Source organism: Arachis stenosperma, chromosome 10, assembly GCF_014773155.1.
Source record: "Arachis stenosperma cultivar V10309 chromosome 10, arast.V10309.gnm1.PFL2, whole genome shotgun sequence".
NCBI lineage: Eukaryota > Viridiplantae > Streptophyta > Magnoliopsida > Fabales > Fabaceae > Arachis > Arachis stenosperma.
Genome location: NC_080386.1, coordinates 1,065,227 through 1,081,029, shown reverse-complemented (window position 1 = coordinate 1,081,029; position 15,803 = coordinate 1,065,227). Strand labels below are relative to the sequence as shown.

At 34.0% G+C, this 15,803-nt stretch overlaps 3 protein-coding genes across 6 annotated transcripts; 2 read left to right on the top strand and 1 right to left on the bottom strand.

Annotated features, from left to right (window-relative positions):
• The first annotated feature begins 4,706 nt into the window (after nt 1–4,706).
• LOC130956170 (aquaporin NIP1-2-like) lies at nt 4,707–6,231 on the top strand. 2 transcript variants are annotated; one of them, XM_057883211.1, is made up of 4 exons: nt 4,707–4,865; nt 4,948–5,370; nt 5,640–5,701; nt 5,825–6,230. In XM_057883211.1, exons 1-4 carry the CDS (start codon nt 4,764–4,766, stop codon nt 6,027–6,029), a joined length of 792 nt encoding a protein of 263 aa, XP_057739194.1. In that variant the 5' UTR covers nt 4,707–4,763; the 3' UTR covers nt 6,030–6,230. The 2 variants fall into 2 exon arrangements, with proteins under 2 accessions (XP_057739194.1, XP_057739195.1); XM_057883212.1 differs by lacking the exon at nt 4,707–4,865 and having other exon boundaries at nt 4,942–5,370; nt 5,825–6,231.
• A 648-nt stretch (nt 6,232–6,879) lies between these two features.
• Nucleotides 6,880–9,643, bottom strand: LOC130958086 (seipin-2). Its single transcript, XM_057884979.1, has 2 exons — nt 8,420–9,643; nt 6,880–7,563 (listed from the first exon to the last, which is right to left on the bottom strand). Exons 1-2 carry the CDS (start codon nt 9,572–9,574, stop codon nt 7,066–7,068), a joined length of 1,653 nt encoding a protein of 550 aa, XP_057740962.1. The 5' UTR covers nt 9,575–9,643; the 3' UTR covers nt 6,880–7,065.
• A 1,270-nt stretch (nt 9,644–10,913) lies between these two features.
• LOC130956445 (uncharacterized) lies at nt 10,914–15,214 on the top strand. 3 transcript variants are annotated; one of them, XM_057883492.1, is made up of 9 exons: nt 10,914–11,504; nt 11,759–11,908; nt 12,206–12,346; nt 12,589–12,711; nt 12,825–12,887; nt 12,975–13,055; nt 13,152–13,259; nt 13,552–14,099; nt 14,401–15,214. In XM_057883492.1, the coding sequence occupies exons 1-9, from the start codon at nt 10,940–10,942 to the stop codon at nt 15,010–15,012; spliced, it is 2,391 nt and encodes a 796-aa protein (XP_057739475.1). In that variant the 5' UTR covers nt 10,914–10,939; the 3' UTR covers nt 15,013–15,214. The 3 variants fall into 3 exon arrangements, with proteins under 3 accessions (XP_057739475.1, XP_057739474.1, XP_057739473.1); XM_057883491.1 differs by having other exon boundaries at nt 12,574–12,711; nt 12,978–13,055; XM_057883490.1 differs by having other exon boundaries at nt 12,574–12,711.
• Nucleotides 15,215–15,803: the final 589 nt, after the last annotated feature.

Genomic DNA, 15,803 nt, shown 5'->3' with positions numbered 1-15,803 from the left:
AAATGTAGGTTGTACGTAATCATTAATCTTAATTATATTATATTGTTCCGAATTGATATTTTGGATCCTATCCAATAAACTAGCTCGAACATTAGTATCAGATTTGGCTATATGATGCAGTAAGCGGACTAAATTAAAAACTAAAAAGCACGTTATTTTAAGAAATACAGATCAAATAAGAGTAATAATATCTTTTCAAAATTAAAAATGCAAAATTTAATGAATAAAGTGTCATCATATATGATCCCGTTATATACTAGTTCAGTACTTCAGTTGAACCCTAGTATAATATAAGTTTGCAAATGATTATAATGTCAATCTCGGGAGGTCGGGAGGAACATATTACATATATTTAGTTTCAGGTACATGATTATAACTCTGTATATTTTACAATCCTGATAATTTATGCTTTCTCATGTAAAAATACTAATAATGTTCTCATATGTTAATTCACATCTATAACTCTATTCCGTATTCACCTCAATTTCGATTAGGAATATAAAAAAAATTCGTACCCACAGATAGATATTCGTGATAGAAATGCTGACATAACCTGTAAAATTTTTATAGGAACAAGGTTTTGCTCCCGACAAGAGCAAAAATTGAAGTACTCCTCCCACAAAAATTTGTAAAATTTTCAAAAAAAATTATTTAAATATTCTTATATATATAAAAATAAAAGTTATGTAAGTAATTTTAATTTATTTTATTTTAATAATTTAATTATTCTGTTAGTGATCTTTATAACTTCATCAAATTTATAATTAGACTTATATATATATATATATATATATATATATATATATATATATATATATTAATTAGATCTTTATATTATTTTTAATTTTGTAATTAAGTATTTTTTAGTATAAAAAATATTAGAATTAACTAAATATTTTTTTGTAAATTGAAGATATTTATAATTAAAATCTAATTTAATCTTTGATTACATATTTTTTTGGAGAAATATTCTGTTAATTTTAATATTTTTTTACATGAAAAGAACTTAATTACAAAATTAAAAGTAATGTAAGGACCTAACTAAAAATAAAAAAATATAAAGATCTAATTAAAAATTTGATAAAATTATAAAAATTGATAAAATAATTAAATTTATTTTAATTTATATGTTAAAAATTATATATATATATATAAATGTTAATTTATGTTTGAATTGTGTTTAATTTGATATATTTAATTAAATTATATTATAGTTGTGTTAGTTTTATTTTAAAAATATTTTAAACTTAATATTCACATATATCCCCGAGTATCCACCTCTTTTGCGAAAAAAAAAATAAACAAAGATTTGTGACAAAAGTAAAAGGAAGACAAAACATATTTTATTAAAGGAAAACAGGAGACCCATCCCTAACTTTGATGGTTATCAATTTACCATCACCCACCAAAACTAGTTGTATTAATAATTAAGAGCCTTAGCTTTTGGCATACTTTGACTTCTTAGATCATAATTGTTCTTGCTTTGTCAACTCATATACAAAATAAAACCATATAATAATGATGAAAAATCAATTCAAGATCGAATCCCTTGTCCCTTGATATTAAAGGTGAGTGGCCGCTCTCATGCTACATTAATTTTTAAATGAAAAATGTTAGTAACCAATAAAATTTATTATTTTTAGTTATTATTTAATTATTAAATTTAATTTTTTTAATTTAATAATTTAATAATATATTTTATTTTATATTTTTAATTATTAATAATTAAAAATAATAAATTTTGATGATCTCTAATTTTTTTTTCTTTTCTGAATTTGGTAGCTGGAGAAGACGTCAACAATTAAATGCAAATTAGCTAGATCCCCAAAATCCATAACTCAAGCTGCTACAACTTACAAATAAATATTCCCCTCCATTGATATATCTTAATGTTACATAAAAATGTTTATTATCACTCCAATTCATAAATTTAATCTTCTATTATGAATTTATATTTTTGATTGAATAATTGTGTAAAATTATTTAGAGTATCATTGCATTAAAAATATATTTTATATACTCTTTTTCAATATAGTATGTGTTACGGTAGGTAACCGGAGATTAGTCCAATGGATGGCGTTCGGCGGCCCAAGTGTATGATGGAGGAGGACTCCGTGTGGGTCCGCAACTCGGGAGGCTCCGTCCGACTTGTGCTCGCGTGTGAATGGGGGGTGGTACCTGCAAAGACACTCCGATGCCTAAGTTAGCAAGGGTGTGAGCAGGTCTTAGAGAGTATTGGACTTAGAGATACCTGAGGGGATGTCAGCGTATTTATAGAGGTGAGCCAATAACCACCGCTGGTGTAGTGCCGTATCTTTAGGGTGGTAACCGTCCCCATTATCTTGGGGAGGTTAAGATATGGCTTTATGAAGCGGTTAGAGAGATTTTAGGGGCGGTTACTCATTTGAATGAGTATTTATCTGCCAGCTAATCTCACATCCGACCTCTTTATACTAAGTCGTGGTTGACACCGACTTCTTATGTGAGAGTCGGTATTTTGTAAGGCTTATCCTATTGGATTAGGCCTTTCGGTTGGACCTGGGCCCTTATCATTGGGCCAGGGTATGAACAGTATGTATTCTAGTGTCTCTAAACATATATATATATATATATATATTTAAAATAGGTGGATATTCTAATAAAAAATTTATAATTATTTTTATGTAAATTTTTTTTTTTACCATTAGTGATGAATTGATAGAGTTAGGTTTTGATATATTATAAAAATGTTATTTTTATTTAAAGTGTAGTCAAATAAATAAATCACACTTTTATATAAAATATTTTTATAAAAAAAATAATTTTGACATTTTTATTTCAGTAGCTCCCTTTAAAATATACCTCGTTCAAGTGTGACTGAAAGTTTTTTTAGTCTTAAACATATAAAGTGTAACTATAAAAAACATTCTCACCCTTAAATAAATAAAAAAAAATATAAATCGGTTTATACGTGAAAAAGAATAAAAATTTTCTACCTCTTGCTTTGTAAATTTCCATTCATTTTATAGAAAGATTATTTTAGTAAATTAACATGTTGTTGTAATCAACTCATTTATCTATTATTCGTTATAATTTAGACATACATTTCTGTAATTGTCAATCCGACTACTGCACAGTAGATCAGTATGAATCTTTGCTAACAAGTATTTTAATGACATTTTTTACGAATATTAAAATAAAAATTTATATTTTTTATATACTGAATTAGAACTTCGATTTTTTTTTTTCAATTACAATAACCATTTTACTTTTATATTCTCTCTAGCGGAACCCTTACAATATATATCCTTAAACGAGAAACACATAGTATGTTAAGAAAAAAAAAATCTAAATAGTAGTATGAAAATATAATTAGAAAAAATTGTCTTTATAAAAAAAATTGCATTTATATTATTTTTAAAATTACATTAATACTAGGAGAATGGTAAAAAATAATAAAATTACTTAAATATTATATAAATATTACAAATTAAATATCCTATGATATATACAAATCAAGAATAACTCCGTCTATACTACACTTACGGTATATAGTTAGTTTTAAGCTCGGATAAAGGAAGAAGGTTGTGTTAGGTCTTCGACAGTCAACATACAAACTTAGTCAAATTTTCATGACATAGATCAAAGACGTTATTGCGTTAAAACTAAGTCGTTGTCGGGAAGCAACGCTCTGTATGGCTGAGTATAGTACCAAATGAGTAAGAGCCGCTGCATTGGTGCCTGGGAGTAATATTAAATGAGCATGGATTCCTGCATTTTCGTGAACGGACGACGATAAATAAGCTAGTTCACAAAAAAAAGGATAAAGGTAAAGGTTGGAGTGACAGAAAGTTAAGGTTTGGGACATGAAACATATGCACTCTAACAGGAAAATTTATGGAGGTGGTGGATACCATGACAAGGTTATGTTTTATGATACAGAGTGTTGGGCGGTCAAAGAGGAGCATGAACATAAGTTAAGTGTGGCAGAGATGAAGATGTTGAGATGAATGAGTGGTCATACGCAATTAGATAGAATAAGGAACGAAAATATAAGAGAGAGAGTTGGAATAGCACCTATTATGAAAAAGATGGTAGAATTGCGTCTCAGGTGGTTGGTTTGGACATGTGAGAAAAAGACTAACAGAATATCCAGTCAGGAGGGTGGATAAGATGGAAGATAGATAAAGGATAAAAGGCAGAGGAAGATCTAGAAAGACTATCCATGAGATGGTCAAACGAGATCTATATATAAATGCTTTTTTGTAGACGTGGTACAAAATAGAATTCAATGACGTCGTTTGATCCATATAGCCGACCCTAACTAGTAATCCATATAGTGAACCCTAACTAGTGGGACAAGGCTTGTTAATGTTGATGTTGTTGTTGTATATGCAAATCAAGAATATTTTTATCTATCATAAGCTATATTACAATAAATTTTTATGGACACATGCAAAAAAGTAAAATAACAAATATTTCAATTTAAATAGAAAGAAATACTTTTAAAGTTGATTGAATCATTAGAGTCGAATCTTGTTTCCATCATATATCCTTTGAAGAAATGGAAAAGCCTAATAATAACAATAATAATAATAATAATAATAGTAATAATAATCTCATATTTTCTATCAGTACAGTGACTCTGTCCATTGTTCTCTTTAGCACTTTTGTGTTGCTATAAATTGCATTGCCACACACAGCTTCGATTGACAGAGAGTGTTGCTTGTTTCTGCCCTTAGCTTAGCTTGTTAGTTCTTCTCTCTTAGCTTTCATTCTCAGTCATGTCAGATAATAATAATAATAATAACAGAGATGTTGTAATGAGTGTTACCAATGATGAAGATGAGTCAGACACCAAGGTCACTGTGCCTCTTCTGCAAAAGGTATGTATGTATGTATGTATGTATGTATGTATGTATGTTGCTTATTTATTTGCCTTCTTGAATGGATATGAATATGATGCAGTTGGTAGCAGAGGTAGTGGGAACGTTCTTCTTGATATTTGCAGGGTGTGGTTCATTGGTTGTGAACCTCAACAACGACAAGGTGGTGACACTTGCAGGAATCGCAACAGTTTGGGGGCTGCTTGTGATGGTGTTAATATACTCTCTTGGACACATATCTGCTGCTCATTTCAACCCTGCAGTTACCATTGCTCTTGCTTCCATAAACAGGTTCCCTTGGAACCAGGTTCCTGCTTATATCTTCTCTCAAGTTCTTGGATCCACACTTGCAAGTGGTGCTCTCAGACTCTTATTTACGGGCAAGGATAACCAGTTTCCCGGAACCGTTCCATCTGTGACTCACGTTCAAGCTCTCGTTATTGAATTCATAATCACTTTCTTTCTCATGTTCGTCATTTCTGGGGTGGCTACTGATAACCGAGCGGTAACATTTTCTTTCGGTTTGGTTCTAGTTAGTATAATTAATGGTGAAAATTCAGGTGAAGTTGATTTTACGTGAAGTTGATTTTACGTTAGATAAAAATTTAGTCAAAAATCAGTCAAATCATCTAACAACTCTCAGTATCAACTTCACGTGAAGTCGACTGCAACAGAGTTTTACACTTACCCTGCCAAATTCTCTATCTAAGGAGTGAGTTATGAGGATTAAACACTAGTATCACAATAATTTCATTTGAGCTTTAAATTTTGCAGATTGGTGAATTGGCTGGACTTGCAGTTGGATCTACTATTCTACTAAATGTGCTCGTTGCAGGGTATTGACTTAAACATTAAGCCTAACAAAAAATATATAATATAAATTTGAAATAAGACATTTTTCATCTAGAAAAAAAAGGTATCATTCAAGTATAAAACTGACTTCAACTATTTTTGAATAGGCCATTAACGGGAGCATCAATGAACCCTGCAAGATCATTGGGACCAGCTATTGTGCACAGTGAATACAGAGGAATATGGGTGTATTTGGTGTCACCCATTGTTGGAGCTGTGGCTGGTGCATGGACCTACAATTTCGTTAGGTACACAAAGAAGCCGGTTCGTGAGATCACCAAGAGTGCCTCTTTCTTCAAGGGGAGTAAATAGAGATCAGATATAAGCAAACATGTTCGTAGTCTTCAACATCACACGTTGTATGGTTTTTCTTAACACAGTTCAGTTTTCTCACGTGGCCTTTCGTTGTACTTATATACACACTTCACTCCCAACTTTCTTCTAAAATATAAAGTTTGCACTTTGCTGTATTAACGAGTATGTTATTAAGTCCAAGAGAATTGTATTTTATGTTAAAATAATCTTTCGGTTTTTTCTTTCTTCCTCTGTTTTTTTTTTTTTTTGTGTGTATTAAATCAGGTCCAAACGTTTTTTAAATATTTTGTCCACGACCGGAATATGTAATTAATTCTTTGTTAACTTATCGTTAGTTAATAGTTAGGCACTTTAATGACTAGTCCAATCGAATTAAATTAATTAAAAGTACAGTATTGAATAAGAAAGGGAAATGAGCCCAACCATGTGGTCACATGATGAGCTTGGAAGATGACCAAACACTTCCTGACCAAAAAAAAACATGACCAAACACTTCAGCTATAGAAGTTCAATAATTTGTTTGGGCCTTAAGCCCTTAACAAAACTCGTAGCAAACCCTGTTTCATATTTTCTATGGGTTTGTAAAAAGGTGTCCAACGACTCCAAACAACGACATCCAAGGTATGACAAAAAAAATAACATCCAAGGTTGAAAAAAAAAACAAAAAAAAAAAACAAAAACAAAAACCACCTTCATCCACGAGGTAGGTAAATAGGTAATCAGAAGTGTCAAAATTCCTTGAGCACATTGCATACAAGTTTGTCATAATAGTATACAAGTCATACAACATTCCGAAAGGAAGCTGTTTATTGATAAAAGTATACAATTACATTAAATGAACAGATAATACCCAAAAAATATATGTATATATCAAATGAACAGATACAGGAACGATTAACCATATACCTCATTAACAAATTAACAGGTTACACAAAATTACATTATACATCGCATGTAATTAAACGACTACATTGTGACTGTAAAGGAATTTAACAAAAAAATGAACATTAAAATAAAAAAAGAAAGGAAAAAGTTAGAATTTAGGATGCCTTGCTAAATTTTGTACCTGATGATTATTTTGGGTTGCAGGTCTGCTAACTCTTTGCCTTGTTCTAGGAATAATTACAGGTCTACAACACAATAGAACAAAAAGTAACTGAATTATGAATACCATCATCGTGATCCATATGAATATGCTCATCTTCCAAACCCAAATAATCCTCTTAAAGAATGGAAGTTGGGACTCAATAACCACGGATGCATCGTATATCTGAGGAATGCCAGCGCCAGGTTGATATTCAGCTCGCTGCTCAAGTGTCACCTTCAGGCACGAAGTAGGTTCATCCCCTTCAATGAAACCTCTCATATGGACGTTCAGAGTCTGGGTTTCGGCCATATAACCAGTTACAAGAGGAGCAATCTTGAGGAAAGTCATGATCAATCGTATAGGCTCGCTGCTGAATCTTAACATGCAAGGTTTACTTGAGCTTGCCATGGTTCTACCATCAGCCGATAGGAAATCAACTCTGGCCTAGAAATGAGTCATAGAAGAAACTCAAAAGAAGGCAATAGGAAAACTACGCACTGTAGTTATCATAGTTAGTTCTAACAGTTTTAACAAAGATGCTTCAAGAAATATACAATTAATCCACTTGTCATAGGTAAATAACACGTCAAAGAATCATTTCACCTAAAAGTATGAGCTATTAAGCAAAGGCCTTCGAAGATGTTTTTGATATCTTTACACAAATTTCACATTAAGTCTACATTGGCTTGATATAATGAAAAAGATTGCTCGAATAACTCAACACTACATTTAGAAAAGGGCATCAACAATCAGACTCCACTGATCTCGTCTAAAATTTCAATAGATCTGACTGAGACACTGCAAGAAAGGAGGCCTTTGAACTCCTTTCAAATGAGACACATTCTTAAAAGTCTATGATCACGTTTACAACAAAAAAATTCTTCTCCATTTTTTGATAAATCATTTACCAAAATTTCTTCCAACCACACGACAACAATACTAAAGTAACACAAACAAGAAACTAATGGGAGTTGGAAAGGGAAAGGTTTAATGAAACTTCAGAGTTTCCACACAAAACAATGTTCAAAGGTGAAAACTCATGACTGCAAATAGTATTACCCCACACCAAAGGTCCTTATTCTTCTTCCATAGTAACATATAATACCTCATTCTTACAGTGTATCCTCTCAACTATAAAAGTGAAACCTATGACAAGATCCACAACTTTAATAATGTAAACAAAGAAGAAAATCAAAGTGTAACAGAACATACAAAATTTGCTTAGAACTAAATCACAATCACCGAAATGACAAAGCAAAACAAAATTTGCAGAAAAGGAATCAGATAGATTTATATGTACCTGAAAGACCCCAAGATCTCTGTTGTATCCTGACTCAGGAACTGTCAACAAGAGAGTGACTTGCACTTTGTGCTTATAAGGTATAAAACGTTGACCCCTCCACTTGGTTCTCGTAACACCAACGTCGTTGTTCAAATTCTCAGAATATTTTCCACCAAAAACAGCATCACACGAAATTATGGGCACATAAGCCACAGGGCTATGCTTAGTGAAATCAAAGTTCAAAACTTCCCTCGTCCGAATCGGCTTCTCCACAAAGCACTTCATCAGAAGCCCACTCACCACAAAAGAATTAACCAAGAGCCCAAACAAGACGCAACAAACGTAGATCGACCACAACAAACCCCACCCGCAACGAAGCGCCAAGCTCCAGACTGAATCGTTCTCGTTGAACCAACCCTTGAAGTAATGCCCCACACGACCATAAACAGCGCCACGCACTCTCGCCAAAACTCCTGTCACGAAAGCCTTGCCCTTTTTCGTCGTCCCCAATGGGTCCACGCAAAACATGCAACATTGAAACGCGAACAATAGCGGATACGTCACAAACATCGTGACTAGCTTGATTTCGAATGCGATCGCCTTAATTACAAGCCCTGCAACTAGTTCGAGGAAACTCGAGGACGAGTTGCCGTGTTGAATCGGTGACTCGGCTGAATCCCCCGGCGAGTCGTCTTTCGAAGCTGTGGTAACCGTCGACTCCTCGTTGTTCACATTGTTCTCTTCTTTCACGGAACTTGAAGCTTGAACTGCGCGAGCGCGTTGACGTTTTGCTTCGTTCGAATCGCATTTCTCGGCAGGACTTTCCTCTTCCTTTGTTGATGTTCGAGGGCCTCTGTGATTTCGGGAGCTGCTTTTAGCGCCATTGGTGAAATCGCTGCTCTCGGAAGTGAGGAAAGAATCGGGAGCTGAAATTTCCGGTTCCTTGCCCTGGGAATCACGATTAATTTTCCGGCGGCGGATTCTGGCGGCCGAAGAAGGTCGTTGGGGATGCGAAATTGGAGGTTGTGATGAAAGGGGTTGAGGATCCGAAATCGTAGAATTCGAGGTAGAAGGTTCCTCGGCGTCGTTGAAGACGGCGTTGGAAGAGGAGGAGGAGCAGTGATTGAGGCGGACGGCGTCGTTTTTGTGGATTGATGAAGCTGGCGAGTCCATCTCGGAGAGGGAAGACGCTGGAAGATTGGGTTGCCTTTTATTTATTTATTTTTATTTTATTAAAAAATAAGGTAGAGAATAGAGATGAGTATTGTTCATTTTTAGACATAATCCAACTCGTTTTGCATGAAAGCATTAAAATAATATTAGGAGTACTTGCGTAAGCAAAAGAGAAAAAACCCAAAATAGCTTGATAATTACTTTGAAAAATAACAAGGCTTTTAATAAAAAATATATTTTATTTTTATAATATTAATTAATTTTTTATTAATATTTTTTTTATATTAATAAAATAAATCTATATAAATTAATGAGGAGTGTTAAAGAGTCAGTAAATTTTGGTGATTTTAATAGCGTAAAATTTTATTTAAGAGTGTATAATTATTTGCTTTACTTTTATCAGTTAAGTGTTGGCCAAATTTCAATAAAACTGTTGATCCCTAAACTTTTTCTAAATTAATGTATCTATTAAAAATAATTAAAATTTTGTTGTCTTTTAAATAAAGATCGCTTAATTTTTTTATTTTTTTTTAAATACATTAACTAAATATATATTGTAAAATTAAAAAATATTAGTAATTTTTAAATTATTTTCATGATAGAAGATATATTAAGAATTAACCTATGCCATACTCTTAAATGTAAATGTGTGTCAGCAAATGAAGAAACATAACATTTGACGTTTGAAGGTTAAATGATAACAAAGTCCTTTAATTGTATTCTATAGTCGTGGTCGTGAAACACGTTAAAAAGATGCAATTTGTGACTTTACTTGGAGAGGAAACTCAGCACAGATACTCACCAAAAGCAACCAATCCATTAGCAACAAATAAAACATTCCAGACTTTTACTGTACCTGTATGTGTTTAGAATTTTTTCTTTTTTTTTTTAAATATATTATAATCAACAGGATTACTCTGAAAGAATTTTCTTTTGGGCAAAAAAACAGTTCCAATTAATATAAAATCCAAATATGTTGGAATCTCTCATACTCAAAGGCAGTAAAATCAGCCTTGTTTCTATTTTCAATTTAGTTTTGGATCTTTCAAAGTTGCTGCCTGCACTTTTTTGCTTCCAACCGAACGAACGCTGTCAGATAAAGAAAAAAAAAAAGGAATTGAAGAGACTTAATCGAAATAAAGAGCTGCAGATTGGAGATCCAACAATGGGAACAAACATGAACATCTCCACTTTATATGGTAGGATCGGATAAAGATAACTTCATATCCAAGTAATAAATAAAATAGAAATATATTATTCAAATACATAAATACACATTCATAAGCTTTGATCAGTTTCACTAATCACTATAAAAAGTGGTGCTGAATGCTGATGATACATAGATTATTGACTGAGTGAGAAGTTATGGGAAATGATGATGATGATACTGATCATATTGAGAGTGTGACGTGTAATGAGACGATGAAGAAACAAGAGAATACGAAGCAGCTCTTCCAAATCTGCATGGAAGGTAGATGGAAGGAAGTTGTTGAGATCTACGAGAAGGAGAAGAGAGCTCACACGGCAAAGATAACGAGGGGAGGCGAAAGCGCGTTACACCTGGCAGTCATCGACGGCCAAGAGGAGGTGGTTTCAGAGCTTGTGGATCTGATTGTAAAAGAGGAGAGTAAGAAAGAGGCTCTGAGAATCCAGAATAAGAGGAAGAACACGGCATTGCACTTTGCAGCTTCCATGGGGACTATCAGCATGGTTCGGGTGATTGCTGATGCTGATCCTGAGCTGGTGAGTTTTCGAAACGTTGATGGTGAGACCCCTCTCTTCCTTGCTGCTTTCCATGGAAGAAAAGAAGCTTTCATGATCCTTCATTATATGTTCCACAAGGAACCAGGGACTTCCGTTAACTACTCTAACTGCAGAAGAAATGATGGTGACACCATTCTTCATTCTACAATTGCTGCCGACAATTTTGGTAAGAGCAATGCTAGGGGGCAGCAACTTTTGTGATTTGTAGTCATCAAATAGTCATCAATGATGGTTTTAATGGTGTGAGATTGGTGTGAGATTTCATCCAATGACTCACTTTTCTTTGCTGGTTACATGCTGGCTAGAATTTAACAAAATTGTTGGTCCCCTAGACTTTTCCTTTTGGTAATGATGATAGAGACATGGATTGGTTTAATTTTATTTCTTGATCTATGTGTGTCTAATTGACCTGTTTTACAGAATTAGCATTCCAAATAATTCAGTTATATGGAGATCTTGTGAATTGGGTGAATGAAAGGGGAGCCACTCCTCTCCATTTCCTTGCAACCAAGCCTTCTGCTTTTAAAAGTGGCAGTCGTCTTGGCCGAATAGAAACATTTATTTATCACGGTAACTCTTATTAATTATATTCAGACATGTGCATGCATACATACATGGTGGAAACTTAGGTGCAGTCGACTTCACGTGAAGTTGATACGTAAAAGCTATTAGATGATTTGACTGATTTGACTAGATTTTTATTTAACAACTCTCAAATATCAACTTCATATGAATTCGACTTCACCTGAATTTTTACCTACATATATATAGCTGATATTATAATTAATTCACACTATTTTATAGTATAGTACTTATACCTTTTATCCTCAATTTCATTATTATAACTGCGTTATATATTTTTGGAAGGTATACGTGTGAAGCAACTGAAAGCTGAAACTGATTACCGGCCACAAGCTGAAACGAGAGAAAATAATAAAACTAGATATCCAAAGAATTATCAGGCATGCGTGGACTTTATGGCCCTGATGAAAAATGCAGCCTGGGTTGGTATGCAAAATAATCAATCATATCCTCTTCTGTTCTCTCTTGATCTCCTTTGGAAGATTATATAAGTTTGATTTTGATATAATTTATACTTTACTGTTATTGTAGTTTATTCATCGGTACATATAAATCAAGTCATTGAAGAATTATATTACTTACTATTATTAATTGCAACTGATGTGATTTAATTTGAGTCTATGTACCGCAAAAGGAATGATTTGATTCTATAGTTATGTATCCACCAGCTACCACCAAATTCCCCGTGGTAACCTTTCTGATTGGAAAATGTTCAAGAAAAAATCATAATAAAACTCAACGAAGGGACCTTGAAGCACAAGAAAGAATTGCTTCTCAGACAAACCTCTTAGGTAAGACCATATATAGGGCTGCATTTTAGTGCATGCAGAACAATTACCATATATTATGATTTGATATAACAAATTTTATTTTGTTACAATATTTGAAAATTAAACTACTCTAGGACGGGACTCTAAAGCACAAGAGAAATCTACTGTCAATGAAATTGAGACAGACACTTCATCAGGTGAGGGACGCACTATTAATTAGTGATACACATACTCACATGTATACTTTTAACTAAAAATGTTGCTTCAATTTTTGTATGTAAAAGTAGTATATCTGAAAACTCAATTAGAACAAGGAGAGGATGGTGAAGCACAAGAGAAAACTAATGCTGACACAAACTCCTTAGGTGATGTCTACATATTATTATTATTATTATAAAATGTATTCGAATATACTCAACATAGATAAGAATCTAATTAGCAAGATGTAAATAATTGTTTAGGGTCGGAATCTGAAGCTTGGTCGCACCCCCTATTTCCAGAAAATTACGAATGCTGTGCTGGCTTCCTCGCTTTTATATACACGGTCATCTTGGTAATCTTTGGAAAAGGTATGTCAAACATATATATAGGGCGTTGTGGATTAAGGAAAAGTCTAGGAAGTCAGCAATTTTATTAAATTCTGGCCAGCATATAACCAGCAAAGAAAAGTAAGTCATTGGATGAAATCTCATACCAATCTCACACCATTAAAATCATTATTGATGGCTATTTGATGGTTACAAATCACAAAAGTTGCTGTCCCCCTAGCACTCCTCATAGATTAATTCATGGTTGACATAATTAAGGGATTAGTGTGTTTTTTAATGATAATGTGATATATATATGTTGTACTAATAAAAGGGACAAACATATTCAAGAGGATAGGGCGAAAGAAGGAGAAGCACATATGGTCTAATCAAGTAATGAACGAACTTCTGAAGCGAGTATCCTTATATGAATATGATGGCAATGGCAGTAGTAGTGGACCTCAAGATCAAGATCAAGGGACATCTCCATATAATGTTTATAATAATGATGCTTTGGATAGAACCAGAAATGAGCAGCATGGTTCCACCAGCATAGCTACTAAGGAGATGGAGACACCAATATTAATAGCAGCAAGGAATGGGGTAATAGAAATGGTGGAGAGAATCCTGGAAATGTTTCCAGTAGCAGTGCATGACATGGATTGCAACAAGAAGAACATAGTGCTGTTGGCTGTAGAGCACAGGCAACCGCACTTGTATGAGTTCCTGCTGAAGAAAGAAAGCATAAAGGAAAGTCTATTCAGAAAAGTGGACCATGAAGGCAACAGTGCGCTGCACTTGGCAGCCAAGCTTGGTGACTATACGCCTTGGATCATTCCCGGAGCAGCCCTGCAAATGTACTGGGAACTCAAGTGGTATATGGTAAGTACGTAGTCATCATTCATTCCTTAATCCTGAAAACTCAGATACAATTATCTTCGTATGAAGTTATTATATTTTAGAATCATTACATGATTTGATAAATTTAACTAAAAATCTCAAGTAAGACTTCATGTGAAGTTGATAGTTGAAAGTCATTAGATGAAAATTTAATCAAATCAATCAAATCATCTAACGGCACACTTGACTATCAACTTCACGTGAGGTCGAGTGCATATGAATTTTCACCTTAATTTAGAAATTATTATTACAAAAGACTAATTAATATGATGCACACAAACAGTTTGTCAAAGATTCTATGCCACCACGTTTCTTTGGTCGATACAACAAAGACTGCAAAACCCCGAGAGAGGTGTTGGTTGAATCTCACCAGAAGCTCGTGAAAAGCGGCGGGGAATGGCTGAAGCAAACCTCCGAGTCTTGCTCTGTGGTGGCTGCTCTGATTGCGACGGTGGCCTTTGCAACCTCCACCACAGTACCTGGCGGAGTCCAGGAAGACACGGGCGTGCCAACCTTGGAAAGCACGGCGGCATTCAAGGTGTTCGCGATGGCATCACTTGTTGCTCTTGCATGCTCTGTTACCGCGGTGGTGCTGTTCCTGTCCATACTAACATCTCGGTATCAAGAGTATGATTTCGGGAATAATCTTCCTCGGAAGCTTATATTGGGTTTGACAGCGTTGTTCATGTCAATTACGTCGATGCTGGTATCTTTCTGTGCTGGGCATTTTCTTGTGCTTCGGAACAAGCTAAGGGATGTTGCACTTCCAATATATGCAGTGACATGCTTGCCAGTCACACTTTTTGCTCTGGCTCAGTTTCCATTATACATTGATCTTATATGGGCTACGTTTCGGAAAGTACCACAGCGTAGCTACAAAGCCACTCGGCTTTAGTGTTAAGGTGGTGCAAATAAAATTTCTCGTTTTTATGTGTGTTTTATTTTAGTTACATACGGTGGTAGAGAAAAGGTTGTTAATATGGGAATTGAAGATATCTGAATTGTGAAGTGTGTGATTTACGAATTGTACTATGGAATGCAAGTTACAGAGTCGAAGAGAAGGCAAGTTATTTATAGTAAGCAACGCGAAACAGAAAACAACAGATTCTATGCATAACAGAATGCCTAACAAGAAACTATTCTATCCATATTAGCCGGGGTCAACTAGTAAGGTTTGGATCAAACTCTAACTCTACTCTTAAGTAAGATGAGATTTTTATATAAACTCAATCATATTTTATTCGCGAGTCGAGAATATTTTAACCCTAACTCTACCCATTCTTAACCCGCGGGTATGTACTCGACCCTACCAGTGAGTTACTAAAAAGACTTGATATTAATTTAAAATAAAACTGATTTTTATAAAAAAAAAATATCAATTAATTATCTTTTTTTAGTGGTTAAGGATCTTTTGCATTTAGTGAGAAGTCTTTAGTTTAACATTCAATTAAAACATATTTTTATATAAGAATATAATATATACATATATAAGGTACGAGTTGATCATGTAGGATTAAAAATCAACCCGCATACTACCCGACTCGCACGAGAATTCTATCCACACCCTATCCTATCCACTGTAGATCGAGTTGGCAACCCTATCCGATCGGATTGAATCATATTAGGTACCCGCAAATAGAATGTATGTTGCCACCTCTAATCCATATCACTATACTCTGCACACAT